We start from the raw sequence: 18584 nt of genomic DNA on the forward strand, positions 1-18584 counted from the left end.
TCTCCTTGCTTGGTTCGTAGCTGCATCATGGAACTCCCAAGACCTATACTCTACAGTACCTGTGATTCAGAGCTACTGTGTTTTGAATCAAGTTCTCGGTCAAGTACATCACATATGGATCAATGCGAGTGATGGACAGATCTCGAGGCAACGAATGTGGCACACCAGGTGGCCTCAACGCCATTCCTGTCATCCCATTCTGGGCGTTGACTGACAACAGCCATTTAATCAATTCTGATGCCGCAATTTTGTTGGAAATTCGCCTCATGGTTTTGGAAGCCAGTGTTGGTTCCTTTGCCCAATGTCCCCACCTCCGCAGCCATTCAATAGGATGATTTCTTGTTCGGACCTCCATGAGGCTCCAGATTACTTGAATCTTAAAACTCATATTTCAGATTGATCAATCAAGAAAGCACAAAACGAACCACTAAGAAAATTTGCGTCGTTGTTCTATTTTGAAACGTTGGGTTCGTAAGTGGAAGACTGATGGGACCGAAGTTTGATACCGAATTTTTCATATTATACCTGGTTTGGAATTTTTAATTGGATTTCATATCCAACCGAGATGGAACCTCTTTCTCTCGTACCAAACAGGAGCCCTGTGGCATTCGTTACACGCCCGAGATGGAACCTCTTTCCATCCTTTCCTTTTTGGGCTTACAGGTATTAAAGCCAGCCCCAGTGTGACACTGAAGTTGATGGGTGTATAGCAGGTTCATCCGGGTCTTTAAGCAGCACTGAAAAAAGCAAGGTTTGAGAAGGGGGAGTTTTGGAAGATGAGGGAGTGCTTTTACCTTTTTTTTTTACCCTTTTTTTTATGGATTCTGCTCACTCGATGGACGAAGGAACTAGGTGTTCATTCTTAAACTTAACTTACCAAATAAGTATATTAGAAACGGCCTTGGCATTAAAATTCATTATGGTTGATGCATAAATAAACAGCAAACAACCCGAGATATGAAAACAAAGGAATAAAATCTCTGATTATGATTCCGCAACATGTAGAAAGTAATATTAGACACTCGAATTTTACTTAGATCATTTTAGTTCTCAGAAACATGAGTAACTTATGAAGAGACAGCAACAACATGCTTATCTTTAATATTTTTATATTTGGAGACAGAAAAATGACAAAATGGTGAAAACAATTCTAACTTGACCGCGTTTTGGTCAAGACAACCGCCTTGCTACAATTTTTTTTATGGCGCATTTTTTAGCCCACCTTTCTGCCTATAATTCTAAAAGGGGAGATCAACTTTTGAAATTTTCTTAGACAAGACACTTTTCATGAAAACTATCAAATAAGAGACCCAAATGAGTTTCTGTTAAATTGGAAAGAAGAAAGACATTAGCTGCAAATGTTTTTAATGTTACCCGTTATCCCTAGATTCCGTTTATATTGCTTTAGCTCACATGTTTTTTGCTTTTTCAGGTTAAGGAAAAATTCACCCCATGCTTTTACTTTTAACAGTTCCCATAAAAAGTGCAGCCCTCTTTAACAAAATCACAAAGATGGTCCTTTTTAAAATCATAGGCAAAAGGTAGGTGTGAAAGTGAAAATTTCTCTTTCTTTTAGATTGCCTGATCAAAAAGTGTCCTTGCTACATCTTAAGCATGTCAATAGTACAATCCTCCATTGTCAGAGTGCATAGTCTAATGAAGGCCTGTCTAACCTTCTTGTTAATTAAAATATGGATTCAAGTATAGTGTAATCGACTCTATTATTCTGGTTCTTGTTTTATTTATTTTTTTTATTTTTTTTTTCACAATTTGAAAGTTGCATGTTTTGAATAAGAAACTTGATGTTAAGCGCTTTTCAAGCATGTAGCTTAGGTATTTAAAACTTATTCAAATAAACAAAAAAAAAGGGTTTTCAAATACATCCCCAACCTGTTAATTTCAATCCATATTTGTTATTGGTAAATCTATTTTTGAAGTCTGCACTTTCAAGGCGAGTTCAAACCTCTTGTTGCATTAAGCATGATCATCAGACGCTTAATCCTTTCTTCATTTAATCAACAAAATGGATTTATTCTTTATCATTGGCCTCCTGTGAGTTTGTGAATTAATTCCTATCTTCAGTCAACTGTTCCAAATTATCAATGCTTTACAAGTCGAATTTGTCACTTCAACTCTGCTCTTAATGAAGTTGCGTAAGTACCCCCGAAAAAAAAAAGCGGAAAGTTGTCTAAAATGATCGAACATTGAAGAGACGTTAGAGAGAAAATTGACGGTGGAAGAGGACAAAACTGGGGATGGGTATGGCTTTCCTTTCTCCAAGAACGTCAGCATCTCTCGCTTCTCACTGTCTCGTTAATTAAATGTAGATGTCCAGACTCCAGAGTCAAGCCTTATATATATATATATATATATATATATATATATATATATATATATATATATATATATATATATATATATATATATATATATATATATATATATATATATATATATATATAGAGAGAGAGAGAGAGAGAGAGAGAGAGAGAGAGAAAAAAAGAAAGAGAAAGTAGAATCTCTTGCTTCTTTCTGTGCCCTTTTTCTCTCTCTCTCTCTAACTTGAGAGCTACCCAGTGCGTACTTTACAATAATGAAATGAGTGATGTTTCTCATTAATGGCTTTATTTGATTATTAAATGAGGGTATCTTTACGAGAGCTGGAACGTTAAACACGAAAACCAGAGCAATACAGAACTCTAGGTAATTTGCTTTCCATGATGCATTAAATGATTGCATAGGATTGCGAGCGGCAGCAGAACAAGAACATACGCTCATAAACTCCGGATAACTATATATACTTATACGCATATCCAGCGAACGATGGTGAGAATGCACTGAGAAGAGTTAGTCCACTAGCTTGCTTTGGCAAAGCGTATGGACTGAAAATTAAAGGTCAAAAGTTCTAAAACTGGCAAAGTTTTCCTGACATAATCTCGGTATAAGTTTGGCCTGACTTTCAAATTACTAATCTAAAGAAGAGAAGGTTGAAATTTAAGTATTAAAACATGAACTAGAATCTTCAGCAAGATTTGTATGTCAAGCCTCTTAGTTTTTCCTTGCAAGGAACAATACAAGCCTATAACAAGGCTATGCTAATTCTATAACAAGTCTGTATGAAAGAAACTCCTCTTCTATGTAGAAGTTTCGATATTGCAGACATCATATACGTTTATGTTTGAAAACTATATATACAAGCCTTCTGGCTTAAGCTTGAGAACAGCTCACGTTGGAACAACGTGCATCCTTCAAGAGCTTGAAGATAGAGGTAATTCAACTTGCTGCTTCCAAATCCAGGTTACTCTTCAACTTGGCAGCGTGAATGCTGCCGATAGCGATACCAGAGATGAGTTGTTTTACAAAATGATACAGAAATTTTAGCCGTATTCGCCTTGATAGAACAAGATTTCAATTTTTCATATCTAGGAAAAAAGTATAACAATAGATCCAAGAATCGAGAGGTAATATATCAAGATTGGAATCTTTCTAGTTCTTTCTCCTGTACAATACGTATTGGCTGTTTCGGCTTGGTCATAGGAATGAAACTGATAATGTAGCTTGGGAAAGGTATTTTTTGAGCTCAAATGCAAGAGACATGAGCTCTTGGTCCATTTCATTTGACATCCTAGCTGCTGGGGATTCGAACTCTAGACCTCTTGGTTATGAGTGTGTATAGGTGCAATCCACCAATCTTTGTCCATCCAAAGCCAGCTTGGTTCTGATGCATGTTTCCTTTGGCCTCTCATTGAAGAAAGACAGAAGATAGATCTGCTAGGCCGTGAAGAAAACGCAATGGGTAAGGCATGATGTGGATGGGCCGTTCTTGATCTGCTGGGGTCTGTACTTTGTCAAGCCTTCTATTACCGGAAACTCTCACCTTCTGTTCGATGCCCTCCTCTTTCAAGCCTTTTTCATGCTCTCTCTCTCTCTCTCTCTCTCTCTCTCACACACACACACACACCCACTCCCACTCTCTTACCGTCTGTAAATCCCAACGTTTACATTAAGACGCCGCTGGAAACCACGACCTGCCAATAATGAGGTCATGATATAGTTTGTGAGTATCATGATGAATAATTAGCATTTCGTGTACATAAAAGAGGTCTGGTTCTTTCTTTCCAGCGAGGAAAGATTTAAGTGTTAAAATTTCTATACTTATGGAAGAAGAACGATAAATAAAATATACAAATTTATGATACGTGTGCATGGGTGCTTCATCGTGCAGAAATGGCATGCGAGATTGACGTAAACGATTAAACAGATTAGCTCAAAACATTTGTTGATCTGTGTTCCAAAAATAGAGAGTTGAGCACAGTGTTAGAAGCCCAAAAGAACTTGGGAATGAAAGAGAAGAAGAAGAAGAAGAAGAAGAAGAAGAAGAAGAAGAAACGGGGGAAATGCAAGTGGTAGAACCACCAGAAAATCTCATCAAAATCAGAAGAGGACAAACAAAAAAACAAAGAAACCGAAGCAGTTTGACAAAGATTAATCTCAGAGCATCACAGTTTATTCAAGCCACAAGAAAATCTATCAAAGGATCGCCAAATGAAAAGCTCTCACCTTAAATCAGACTGCCTTCCCAAGAGAAAGGGGGGAAAGGAAAGTGAAGGGGATGGATCTGTTGAGGGGAATGAAGCCTGGTCCGAGGTCACCTAGGACGTGAGGCATGCACTCGAAACCCACATGCCCTCGAGCCAGACAACAGTCCCCACAACGTTTTGAGCTCATCCATAGAACACCATGAAGCAAAGTACCAAGAAAATGGCAGGGAAAATCCAAGAGCAGAGACATGAATGACTGAGGCTGATAAAGAATTTACAAGCGATGCAGGTGTGGCTAGCCTGAGAAAAACTTGAAGGGAATGAAGCCTGGTCCGAAGCCCTCACCACCTGCATCTCTTGAGCACACAAGTTTGTGGCCTCGACCCAGCCAACATCCCCTTCAAACTGCAGGCCACTCCCTCCTCCCCTTCCCCTTCCCTGTATGTCTAGAGGGAGAGAGAGTAAGGGAGAGCAAATGGACGGAAATTTGAAGGGAAGAAATGGGTATTAATTGGGCTTGGGGAAGGAAAACCTAACCCTGAATTAATTAAAACCCGGAAATGAATGACTATTAATTAAGCAAACATATATGGGAACATGGGTGTGAATATGTGTGCTCCATTTTCATACATTTCCCAGGTTCCCGCATTGCCCACCTGCTCCAACCGGTAGCCTCTGCTGCCCACCTGCCACCATTTCTCTTGCATTGTTTTCCCTTTTAATTAATGACAGCTTGGGCTCAGAAACAAGCCAAGCAGCTGCTGGTATTCAGCTTGACCATTTGTAGCAGAGCCTGCTCGTTCTCCTAGAAATTAGTTCGGCCGAGCAGAACATGACCAATAGATGCTGAGCTGATCAGTGCAACTCATATAAGTTTTTCAATTGATAATTAGTGAGATGCTATGGTAATTGCTAAGAGTATCTCATTGCAGATTATGATAAGAAAAGGCTAGTTTCAAAGAGATTCAATAAGCTTGAAGAAATACAATCTCATGACTCTTGTCCTTGAAACTGCACAAGTTTTTTCACAGTTGAGTGACCCAAGATCAACGACAATGAGGCTGTGATGCTGCGTCGGTGCCCTAGTTCACCAGCTCCATTGACAACCCACTTGAGAGTTGAGACAACCATATGAAGCCGGCCATTACTTGCTTCTTGCAAAACTTTCCCCACTTTTAAAGACATCAACAGTAAAGAAAAAAGTATTAATGCGATTCCCCATGATTGGGTTATTATTATTTCCTCGAGTGAGGAAACGAAATGAATACCTTTTCATGCACAGTACGGATCGATAGACAGATAGTCATAGATAGGGTAGGGAGCAGAGAGAAGAGAGAGAGAATAGCAAAAGGAAGCAGAGGTGGCATTCCGTTTGGTTTCTTTCCCATTCATATTTATTTAATGTTGTTGTCACTCCTTCACTTTCACCATAAAAAACCACGTACATCTGCTTCAGGCCAAGGACAGCCAGCACCCTCTGCATTGCCCAACATTCTGAATTTTTCAAGGAAGAGAAAAGATGGGGAGGGAAAAAACTAGAAGGCCACCCTTCTCTGTGCTGGTCATAGGAAGATGCCTCTCTGGTGGAATTCTTTCTGCTCAAGAAAGTCTTTTGTCTTGAGGCATAAAAGGTTTCATCTGTAACTGAGCAACTTTTCTGATATGCAGAATCAACCACCACCAGGAAGTGACATAACACCAATCTAACGAATTAATCTGCAAGTGCTCTCTTCAATTATACTTGGGCTTTCTTCAAACCAGAAAAAGCCAAACCTGTAGTTTTCAACAAAACGCTCAAACATCATGTAACTTTCACTACCGTCAAACAACTCCAAGTGTATCAGTTAGTATTTCTAAAGTTTATTTTGCAACTGCACTGTGCTTTTCTGCTTGGCAGTGACCGAGAAGAAGCAGGCAGTCTTCATACACAATCCATTCTGCCTAGCCGCTTGTTCATCTTTCGTATATCATCACGTATGCTTTATAACTAACAAACCACTGCGTTAAGGCATCCCTTTTTCTTCATATCTGAACTGATGCTTCACCTGCTGTACTAAAATTTGCTCATTTTTAACATCTACGTTGCCAGTAGGCTGTACTGCGGTTCAAAGATCATGACATAAATAATCTTTTCGAGAGAGGGGGAGAGACAGTGAGAGATTTGAATTTGAAGGGGAGTGATGACTTGATTCCCACCCATCGACCATCGATTTAAAGTTCACGTACTGTATTTATTGCGTTGGTCTTTTCATTGTCTGTCTGGACTCTGGCAACCTTTCAGTGCCACCCCGACAAACGCGACGGAGAACCCGGCGATTTCTTGGCCACACGCGCCCGTTGGATCCCGCAACGGCGACGAGATGGACGTCAGTAAGAGCGCCCTCTCGCTCCCCTTCTCTCTCATGTCTGAGCGTTGTCAGCGGGAGCGTAGAGGCGGGTAACGAGGAGAGAAGCGCAGCGACGAGGAGAGAGAGGCCATGAGAGAGACATGAAGAAAAGCTTTTAACTGCAACCAGTTCGGGTCAAGCACAAGTTTATACTGGATCTGGATAATCAGGAACCGGAGTCCCATGATTAATGCACACACTGAAATAATGCATGTCCACCTTACACATATTTGAATGGTCTACGTTGTTCTCTCGCTCTTTATATAAACATAATGCTAATAGAACTTGTGAACTGAGGAAATATAAGGACTATATGCACTTACTACAAGTTTCTTGACTAACTTGATTGGCAATTTATAACTTGTCACACGATGAAAATATTGTTCATTCTTTGAAAGATAATGTTCGGCACGACCCATTTCAAATCATCAATAGATCAGTTGATTGAACAACTTATAATCAATACACATTATCTTTATATCTACCTGGACAATGGATTTCATGAATATAAATGAGCACTCATGAAATGTTATTATTAACAAAATATAGGTCTATGTACCCAACTTTAATTGATCTGATCAACATAAATTAATTATTTGAAAGATGTAACGTGTAGATTTATTTTTTAGAAGCAAGAATGACAATAAAAACAGATGGTTCTTGTATATATAGACCAACATGTTTCCCAACGTTTCCCTTGTCGTGAGCTTGCATGATATCTCATTTGGTCACATTGAGAGGAGAAATGGGGCCTCCAGGGATCGGATTCAGAAATTTAGGATCCGAGGTCCCTCGATCCAAACTCAAGCGAATGGACCTGGAGCAGCTTGGAGATCCGGTTCAAGCTCCGTGGCCGTCTGCAAGGGGAGAGGTGGGCCGACGTCGACGGTTCGAAACCCGACGACTTTATGTTCAGTCTTTTGCTTTTTGACCGGGGTGGGAAACCGAAGTGACGGGCGATGGTCAACCGTGTCATCGGCCCGGGGGACCGGCAGATGGACGGTCCTTACGACGGGACGGTACGCCCCACCGGGGGCCCACCGCGCGCAGGAATTAAATGCCACGTTGTACCGTGCAGGGCCAGTGTGGGTCCCGCTCCCACGCTCGGTCCCCGACGTGGCGGCCTGTTATTGGCGGTACGTGGTGGCAAAGGTAATTATGGGTTAATGATGATGTGATGATAAAAAGAAGGCGACCGTGAGGGGGAGGAGGACTTTGATGGCAATAGTGGGACTGGAAATTTTGAGGCTGGTACCCCTCTTTCTCTCTCTCTCTCTCTCTCTGGCTTCTTGGTATTTAAGATCGTGACCTTGTTTTCAGTCGAGAACCTGCAGCGGAAATCCTTTTTCTCCCTATTTTACTTTTTTGCTATCTCTTCGCTCTCTCCTTCCTGTCTCGCTTCGATCGAGAACTCGGACAGAAAGTCTTGGAAAAGACGTTACCGAGAATTCTTCTGCTCTCACATGCACGGTGAATTATATATTTTTCTGAAAATTTTGGTAAATTTTTGTCAAGTGTGGACCTAAAAAGGCACTAGCAGATCCGTTGTCCATACGCTTTTGGTTTCTTGTTCGAAGTTTCGGGAAAGCTTTTCTGGGCAAAAATATGGAGGTTTGTATATTTCTGGCTCACTTGAAATTAGTTTGTTTGATGCATATTTGTGTTCGTTTTGTGAAAAAAGAAAAGGAACTTCTAAATCCTTTTAGAAAATCTAATGAGAAATTGATCACATAATGCAAAACTAAATTTCTTCTGAGCTTACAATTCGAAGAGTCCCATTAAATTTCCTCTGTAGTTTTTTCATGGTAGGACAGGAGGGCCTGCTTCATTGAGGGGGACTTGGCGGCCATGAATGGCCTGACTCTGCATGCTAAACATTGATGCCACAGAGCGTCGAGTTATTAATTAGATCGGACCCACGCCTTGCCCATTCAAAATGATAATTAAATGGGCTCTGCATCTTTCCCCAAGATTACCTTGCATTCAGCATGTAAGCTGCCCATGGAACCTGCATGCTCCGTCTTAATTAGCCTTTTCTTATCTTCTCCTTATTTTAAAGTTGATCTTACATAAATATATAAAGTAAAAGATGGCAGTCTTGTGTCTTGATCAACATTACTCTCGAAATGAAACATACATAAATAATTTAAATTATGTACGTTGCTCTTCTAGATTGGCTTACCATGATGCATTATATTGCCATGCAAATGAAATAAGCTGGGCTTGCTGATCTAAATTGGGACATACAATTTTAGTGTTTCACCAATAAACACTAGCTAAGTACAATTAGCCCATTTTAGTATCCAACCTTTTCTAGACACATCTTTAATGACCTTATACAATTGATGATGATCCAAATATGGAGAAAGAAGCAAAATTGATCGGAAAATCATTAAGTTGCATTTGATAGCCTTAGATTTGAAGCTGCATAAAAAGGTGTGTTTTGAAACATCCTCAGTCTAAACAAACTAAAGATCTTAGTAGCATGGATTTTAAATTCATGCAATACGTTAAAAACCATGGATTTAAGGTTTGATAGGAGGGGAGAAGGGGTGGGGGTGGTCTGATCTTAAATCCTGTGATCTCAGACCGCCATGGATCTCAGGCTCGAGGTGAAAGAAACACAACCTTAGGTCCAGTCGAGCTCTTTCTGTCCATAGGAAGCATCACATCTTTAGTTTTGTCATCACCCACTCGAGTTTGCAACTCAAACGATTTTGACAATGAGAGGCAAAATATGACTTTGTGATAATTAATTAATCAATTAAAAAGCTTAATTTTAGTTAAAAGAACAGTTAGATTTAAAGGTATCTGGCCCCATCAATTAGTTTGTGTCGGTACATATATGGCTATAACACTTAATAGAATTTTGAGCCATTAATCTGAAAATAGATATGTGCACATATAATAATTAAGCAAAGCATGTCATGGTTCTTACAGATTGAATCTTGAGGAATACATTCATGGGATTTGAGCTTTTGAGAAAAATAGAAAGATAGGCATGTGTAGATTTTAAGCTTTGGTATATATTTTTCTACAAATAAACCTTTGGGGCATGTTTGGATACATGCTACAAAATGGGTTTTACAGACAAAAAGATGTTTTGTGTTAAAAACCCTATTTTGGGGTTGTTTGGGCGTTGTCAAAACCGAGTTTTTCAAAAACTCAATTTTCTGAAGACAACGTTTTTTAACCAATTTTAAGGCAATTAAGACACCTAATAATGAATATCTGGTATAATCTAGGATTATTTTGCAGTTTAGCATATGTTACTCAAAAGTTCTTTCATGTGCAAGAGATCTTGGACGTTCTATTATGCTGCAAATGACTAGCTAATTTGTTTCGGTTGGAACACACAATGGAAATATATGTAAGTAAAGAGGATTCTATGTGATCTCTCTCTCTCTCTCTCTCTCTGTATATATATATATATATATATATATATATATATATATATATATATATATATATATATATATATATATATATATTGTGTGTAATTATAAATCAATTACCATTCAGTTGAAATCATTTTTTAAAGGTACATTAAAAACTATTTTTTTTTACATCCAAACAAAGACCATGTGAAAGTGAAAACCTGGCTGTTGTAATGTTACCCAAACGCTAAAATTAGATTTTTAAAATTCATTAGAAAATTGATTTTTTCCAAACCAAGTTTTAGCAAAAACCTTTTTTTGAATGGGGTCATCCAAACGCTACCTTGTTCTTTTTCATTCCTCCGATGGTAAAACGCTCATAGGAAGCGGCACTGGCGTTTGAACTGATGACCATAACAACTTGGCCGTTCAGCTCCTGCCAAAATTGCAGCCTAATGAGCGCGGGAGTCGATTTTTTTTCGTCCTTAAGCGGTACCGGGAATCTACTGCGTGCCGCGTCTCCGTCCATTCCCTCCGGCGGACTGCCCACACGGGCCGTTCAATTTTAACGGGAGATTCAAGCAGAGCCCGGTCACCGACCCAGGCAGCTGCTTCATTCAGTCTCGATGCAGCTTCATTTCATTGCAGTTCCAAACAATGGCGTGAAGCTTCGAGCTTGAGGAGTGCCGCTATCGTCCGACGTTCTTGACTCCTTGAGGAGTCCCACCATCGCCACAGCGTGACTCTCTCTCTCTCTCTCTCTCTCTCTCTCTCTCTCTCTCGCACAAGGAAATTCCCGTTGTTGCCCACCAGCTGTCTTTCGCGTAAGAGCCTATCTCCTTATTGCCTTTCTCTTGAAATCTCCTAATCTGCTTGTGAAATCTCTGGCTCCCCTCTTGAAAAGGGCAGATCATCTCTTTGACAATCATTTAGTCCTCTTCTCGAAATCATGAATAAATGGCACAAAATCTCCTGTCCATGTAACTTTCTTTTTCTTCCCAACCACTTCTTCTCCTTGAAATAGGGTTTTTTATTTGCACAATTTGATTTGGGCGTTTGGCCATTTCAGGATTTTAAATTTGGGATTTTAGCCATTTGGGGATTTTTTTGGTGGTTTTTCTTCCTAACTCTTGCTTGTCCTTTACATTGTTTTTCAGCTGTATATGTCCTTATTTTATGCATTTGTTTGCAGGCACTTTTGGATATATCTTTGACTGTACCTATCTTTTGGTAGTTATGTTTAGAACTTCGTTTTTCATGATCGTAGGCCATAATCATTTTAAATGTGTTCAACTGATGTATTGCCTCTTAATGAAACGTGGGAAACTTGATTTAACGGACTGACACTTATGCTGTTTACGTTTCACGTTAACGACCCCGATTAATGATTTACTTAGTGAGATTTTTTCTTACCTCCGTTGTAATTGTCTTTATATATGGTATGTAATTTTCTGCTGTTCATGATGATATTTTCTGTTGTAATCATCTTTGTATGAGCACCAAAGACCTGACAAACATATGATTTTTTACATGCTTGTGTAACTGTTATTAACTAGAACAACATTCTAAAACAATGAGGACTACTTGTTCTTGATGTGCAAAGGTAACTAAGGGCGTGTCTGATTGTCCAGGTAAATTATCTGGGATGCCCTTACGATTTGGGTGAGCAATGCTGCTTAACCGAAAAACCGTAAGTCCCAGGTTTACCACTGAAAGCATACGATGTCCTGGATTTTTAGTAACAACTAACAACACTTAGATTTTCACCTCTAGCTGTAAACTTTGACATGGTAAGCACTTTAAATTAGAAGGCGTTGTGTTGTTCTAGTTCTTCTTTATGTCCATCTACTTGTTGCAAGTAGGACCATTCAAATGCTTGCTTCGAAGGTTATGGCAGTGGTGAGCGTACCTCTATAATAGTGCAAAGTAGTGTCTCATCATGCTTGCTTAATAGTGCAAAGTAGTGTCTCATCATGCTTGCTTACATTCTTTCATGACTTTATGTTTTTCTTTTTGTATTTACTATGTATTAGTGCCCCTCAGCTAAAAACTTCTGGCTCAACCACTGTCCACAGGGCAGGTAATTTGGCCAGGCTCTCATAATCTGCTGGTAAATGGACGCGATGGGCTTCAATCCTACTGTACCATGGAGGTACTTCTGTGAAGGGTTCTCCCTCCAATCTCATGAGGCCCTCAATCAGAAGAGACTTCCATCTTGGAAATTGGAGGCTGCCTTCCGATCGGATGCACGGCTTCGGCAGGTGAGAAGGAGAATAGAGACTAGCTTTTTGTAGTTTGAGGTGTCAATATTATCATCGGCAATGGAAATTTGCTCCGGTTTAGGTGGATTTTTAGATTTATTATGAGCTTTTCTGGGCAACTATCTGAATATTTGTTCTCTACTTTTTCTATCTCTTTTCTTTCCACAGATTTCTTTTCAGATTCATTGGGTATCTGTTCAAATTTTATCTCTGCTTTTCTTTCCTCTTTCCTTCCTCGTCTTTCTGGGTTGAAGTGTGCTTTTGTTTTTGTCTTTTTGGGTATTTTCAGAATTGAAGGGGGACTTCCTTCTTTTAACAATTTGGCTGTTTTTGTGGTTCTTGAGTTTTGGGGTTTTATTTGGGACATGCACTTTCTGTTGCTTGTCTTGTTGATGCTGCATGTCAATATGGATCTGTTGTTCATTAGTGTCTACTCTGGTTGAAAGTGTAGTTTGCATGGGTATTCTTTTTGAGAATAGGTGAACAACATTTTTCTTTTATGTAGAAGTAGAACTCACTGATAGATACCTTTTCAGATGCTGGTGAACTGGTGTTGGCTTTCACAATTTTAATCTGTCAGATGCTTCTGGAGTGAATGAGTTTGGGATGCTTTTGTTATATCTGACTATGGAGTGTTCAGGTTATGCCTTGCTTTGTTGTTTGTTTGGTTTGTCTAGATTCCTTTGGGCAGCTATTGGTATATTATTGATTTCCGATTGTTGAGTTCACGGGCACCTATGATAATTTTTAGAGAGGAAGGTTTAAACATATGAGTGTGTTCAATTGGTACATATAGTTCATTAATTTGCAGATAGGTTGCATTGTCGTGGTGAAAGGCGTTGGCTGCCAAGCCTCCCCTTGCTACCAACACCCGCATATGCGATTGCACCTCAGGCTGCACATTGAAGCTTGGATTGGGTTATGCTAATATTATAATTTTTGGGTTTTGGATTCTTCATCTGAATTTGGTGAATGGTCTTTTTCCTTTGTTTATGTGACCCCAAATTTTGGAAAATTTAATCAGCCAAAGTAGCTACTATTACCGACTCTCCTTTGATGTTCATAAGGCTTTTTATAGGTATTTTGCTTTATGTGTGAGACTGGAAGTTCAATTCTTCTAAGAAGCTCAAAGGAAACAATAGTTTGTCTTCCAAAGATTGTCTTTCCAGTGAACCTCTGGTTTTCCCCTCATAAATTGCTTAAGAGATTTTATTCATGCAAATAGTTTGAGTTTTTAGTTGTTACAGACTTACAGTGCCTCTCAATTACCACTCTTGCTTTGCTCCTCTTTTTATTTATATTTATTTTTTATTTTATGAATTTGCCTTGCAAACTACATGTTTTCAGCAGTTTTGCATTTTCTGAATGTTTTCCCTTCACCTTCTGGGTAATCTCAGAGCAAGTATCAAGTCTAGTATGCACTATGCACTGAATTTGTTTTCCCAGTTTGGAGCTTCTTTTATTCTTTTGATTTGTTCTGTTAGTCACTTACAGGATGGAAGGATTAAGAGAAGTGATACAAATGTAATATCTGCATACAAAGTGGATGTGAGTAGTAATAAAAAGCTGAGAAGCTGTAGGAAATGATTGTTGACAAGTAGTTTGGAGTTAGACATATTAAAGTTGATTCTGGAAGGAAGCAAGAAAGATGCATGAAGAGGTAGAACCTATAATCGAAAAGCAAAAAATGAGTAACAATAAACATGGAATGAGTAAAAGTAAGATAGATTGGTAAAGAAATACAAACAACATTCATTATTGAAACGGCGTATAAGTATATAACCAAGAGGACTACATTTATGATAAGACTTTGGGAATCAAATCTGAGACAGTAAGGACCTAAATCTGGCAGATACATGGGATCTTGAGAAGGATTCAAAGACCTCTAGATGTAAATTATGCAAGAGTGTCTTGATTATTGCACTGTATTATAAATGTACATGCTTAATGCATAGGAAACATCCTTCATGAGAAAGTGTCTGGTCTTTCTTCAAATGGTTTGCATCCTTAGAATGCTAAGTTGCTAACTGACCACTTTGTATTCCCTGCAGCAATCGCCTTTTCTGGTGACAGTTTCTTGATAGCAAACTTTTCAATAGAGTTTGAAAACATATCCATAGTTGTATTTTGTAGACTTAAATTATTGCCTATGTGCTTTTTTTTGTTGCTTTCATCAGTTGTTTATATATCTCCAGTGCAGTTTGTATAGATTTTATCTGCACTTTTATTTGTTGCCTTTTTGTGGTTGAGAATGTGTATATACTGGATCCTATTGCATTGGGGTGCACATAAGGGCTGTCATATCTCATTTCATTATCTGAGAGGCCATCTTGATGTGCATTTTAGTGTGCTGCCTTTATAGTACCTCAAAACAGAAGAGTTCAACTCACCAGAATTAGAAGCCATTTGCAGAAGAGAAGCAAGCAAACAGTTGCTCAACACGTTGGGTCTGGTGAAGAGAATCTTGACACAAATTCTCCATTGGTTAAGATGTGTGGCATTACTTCTGCCAGGGATGCAGAAATTGCTGCAAAAGCAGGTGCTAATTTCATAGGGATGATAATTTGGCCCAATTCAAAACGTTCTGTATCAATCCAAGTGGCATCAGATATTGCAAAGGCTGCAAGAGAATACGGGGCAGAGCCAGTTGGTGTATTTGTTGATGAGGATTCAGATACAATATTGAGATACTCTGATGCATCAGACATTGAGATTGTCCAGGTAAATTTTGGTAAATCCTCTCTCTACATATAATAATCCCCATTATCAAGAGCAGCAGCTGACCGAATGCAGCTACATGGAGATGGTGCACGTGCTGCTCTTCCCTGTTTACTCCAATGGTGCCGGGTAGTATATGTTCTGCATGCTGATGAAACTGGAAAGCTCATAACAGGAACGCCAGATGATGAATCCCTTGCTTCAGTTGATTGGGTTCTGGTAGATAGTGTTCAAGGTGGCAGGTCTGTGGTACTCTTCTGGTCTCTGAAATACTTCTCAGCTTTCATTGTGCATTTTTGCTTAAGCTGTAAATGTTGAGGGCAATGATGCACGTAGCACATTGTTTGATTCATATGCTTTATTTTGATAGTGAGCTTGAAAATTAGTGATAATATATGTTGTAATGATGCACCTAGTTTGTGCTGAAATTGTGCACGTTTGTTTTTTATTCATGAACTTGAAAATTAGTGATATTACTACATATGATGTGCAAGCAACTGCAGGACTTGTTCGCAGCATTTGCATTCATGCATGTGAAAACTTGAAGATTGGATTGAGACACTTTCTAGTAGCAAAAAAAATCTGTCAGGCAACCCATTGAGATTTTGACAGCAAAATATTCAGATACACCAGTCCTTTAGTCAATTATTATTCATTCGCATGATTGGCTGTTGCAAAAATTTGTTTTCATCAACCAGAGCATCTTTTTTCGGTTTACCATGATACCTCAACCTGTAGTTAGTGCTGTCCTCTTTGAATCCAAGTTTCTCCTACCAGCTGGCATTTAGTCTTAATATTTTATTAATTTTGTGCAATGTTCATGTGTTTACTGAAATAATTGGCAGAAAGAACCTTCCAGAAATATTTTTCTGCTTCTACAAATGAAGTGCCTCTTAATTTGTATATTATGCACCCACATTATTTTGTTTTATTTATTTGGACAAGTTAATACTTGTGCATTTGTCAATTGCTTTTTCTTCACGTGGATTTGTGCAAGTTGTGACAAAGAACAGCAGATATGATCCGAGTTGTGCATAGGTACATAACAAACTTCTTCATCCAGTATTGTGCTTTTTAGTTTGTAAAACTTCCTTGAAGCATCTGAAATTGTCACCTAATTGCATCACAGCATGCATTTACCATGATGCTGAAATTGTCCAACATCAATATTGAGTGACTATGTTTCCATCCAGTAGAATTCTGTTGTTTTATACTTCTGGAAAGAATCAATCTTCTTGATCATTTTTCCTGGACGCACAGATTGTTCCAGGTTTGGTACAAAATTTTCGACATCAACTTGCCCTTGGTTTTTTGTTGAGAGTGATGTATTCTTTGTTGCATTTGGTGTGCTCCGTACATGCGTCCCTGCTTTTGGTCTTCTTTCTAACGGATGCTCCACGAGAAATTAATTGTTTGTTTCGCATTGGTTATATGACAATATTTCTGTACATGCTGCTCTTTCATTGTTCCCTTATGCCTAATGTGCTTCTGATACTAACGCTATCTGTTACCGATTTAAGTGCACCACATATTTCTTCATGTGAGGATGCATAAACACACGGCATGTCATTTTATATTAAGTGTTCTCCAACGTACGTGCAGTGGTAAAGGTTTTGACTGGGGAAAGTTTAAACTGCCTTCGATTCAAAGTAAGCACGGCTGGCTGTTGGCAGGAGGCCTTAACCCAGACAATGTTCGTCAAGCTATTGAAATTCTGAAACCTCAAGGGGTCGATGTGAGCAGTGGTATATGTGCTTCAGATGGACTTGCGAAAGACCTGAAAAAAATATCTGCCTTCATGCAAAACGCAAGGACTGCGTGCTCAATGACATAGTCTCAGAAGCAGAAGGCATCTTAAGATTGTCTAGAATTAGACCTGCCAATGTTAATGTACGAACAGAATCCCCGGAATGTTGCCAACATCAGATCTGAAAAACATTGTGAATGAATTGATTTTGATAGACTTGTCTTGCCCTTGCGTGGAAAATAATCAGAACCAGTTCTTCTTAGGGATGACTAACACCTGGTTGAATTTTTCCTGCCTGCTGGGTGAAATGCTCTTTGGCCCCAACGGAAATTTTTACCTTGGCAAACATGGAAGGGCGTGCAGGGAGATGAAACGCGGTCGGAATTTATGACCAGGACTTGTTTAGTGGCAGCAATCAGCAGTTTACGGTATTGTTTCATACCATGGCGGTCGGAATTTATGACCAGGCAGATGACTTGTTTAGTGGCAGCAGTCAGCAGTTTACGGTATTTTTTCATACCATGGCGCCATTGTGTTTAAATGGGATTTTGGCTTAAGTGAACTTAATCAGCTCTTTGTCCTGAAGGGTTTCCTAAATTCTAATTATGCTTACAATCATGCCAAGATTTTGAAATATCATAACAATTTTAAAATGAAGATTTTGTAAAAAAACACGCCCAAGTTTTGATGGAATGACAAGAAGCTTAGTATATGATGTATTCGAAATATTCCAAGCTTGGTGATCATGTGCAAAGTTGTAAGATTTTTCGGGGTGAATGTTTTAGCTTCTTCAACCGGAGTCTCTACGCTCTACACTGCACTGAGACAAGGTGGGTGCAGAAGCATATCGGATTGCCGGCGCCTTTCAGACCCATCTATTCCACGCGCGATCAGACCTACTGAACCAGAGCGGGCTAGATGGCAGCAACTGAGGAAATTAAAGCCCTAATAATGGCTTGGTCGTGTCCTTTGGCTGTTGGGACCTTTAATTTGACACCCAAGTGCTGTGCTTCATCTGTGAGGTCTGTTGAGAGTCTTCTAATTGTTGTGGTTGACTTGACCGTGGCTCACGGGACTTTGGTCCATAATTATGGCTCTGAGTTTCTCCATTACCGGCCATCTTGGCAAGTTTGTTTCCTTGCCTGGCGTTTGGCCGGGAATGAGCCCAGACTTCTCCTTCAATCAAGGGATGCTTGTGCGTCTTTAATATCATGGTGTCCCCTCAACTTGATTATGTCTACAACTTCATGATACTTTTCGAGTTTTGATATGAATTGGTAGAAGCCTTTTAAAAACCAAAATTGATGCTCAAAAAAAGGTAAGGGTATGTCTGATAGCATTGGATTTCAGGTTGGCGACTGATCTGAAATGATCTAAAAGCCCTTCCATATCGACCCACGATAGTAAATAAACACTGGATCGTATCACTATATATAAATGAAGATCTCAGACCCCCAGTCACAAGGCCAGAACTTCATATACGAGGTCTGACTTTTTTCTTCTTTTTTTAAAAAGCTTGTTCTGGCTAGGGCTCAAAACGGATCACATTCTAA

The 18584-nt window shown here is 39.2% G+C and overlaps 1 protein-coding gene across 1 annotated transcript; it reads left to right on the forward strand.

Annotated features, from left to right (window-relative positions):
- Positions 1–10688: 10688 nt before the first annotated feature.
- On the forward strand, positions 10689–17245 carry LOC116262435 (N-(5'-phosphoribosyl)anthranilate isomerase 1, chloroplastic-like). The gene is made up of 5 exons (XM_031641800.2): positions 10689–11129; positions 12381–12566; positions 14913–15287; positions 15360–15526; positions 16887–17245. The coding sequence occupies exons 2-5, from the start codon at positions 12420–12422 to the stop codon at positions 17116–17118; spliced, it is 921 nt and encodes a 306-aa protein (XP_031497660.1). The 5' UTR covers positions 10689–11129; positions 12381–12419; the 3' UTR covers positions 17119–17245.
- The last annotated feature ends 1339 nt before the right edge of the window (positions 17246–18584 follow it).

Source organism: Nymphaea colorata, chromosome 10, assembly GCF_008831285.2.
Source record: "Nymphaea colorata isolate Beijing-Zhang1983 chromosome 10, ASM883128v2, whole genome shotgun sequence".
Lineage (NCBI taxonomy): Eukaryota > Viridiplantae > Streptophyta > Magnoliopsida > Nymphaeales > Nymphaeaceae > Nymphaea > Nymphaea colorata.

Excerpts from the sequence above, each read along its gene's own strand:
- LOC116262435 (XM_031641800.2), top strand. The coding sequence starts at position 12,420 with ATGGACGCGATGGGCTTCAATCCTACTGTACCATGGAGGTACTTCTGT. Across the intron at positions 15,288-15,359 it reads CAGACATTGAGATTGTCCAG|CTACATGGAGATGGTGCACG; the intron begins GTAAATTTTGGT and ends GACCGAATGCAG. Across the intron at positions 15,527-16,886 it reads GATAGTGTTCAAGGTGGCAG|TGGTAAAGGTTTTGACTGGG; the intron begins GTCTGTGGTACT and ends ACGTACGTGCAG.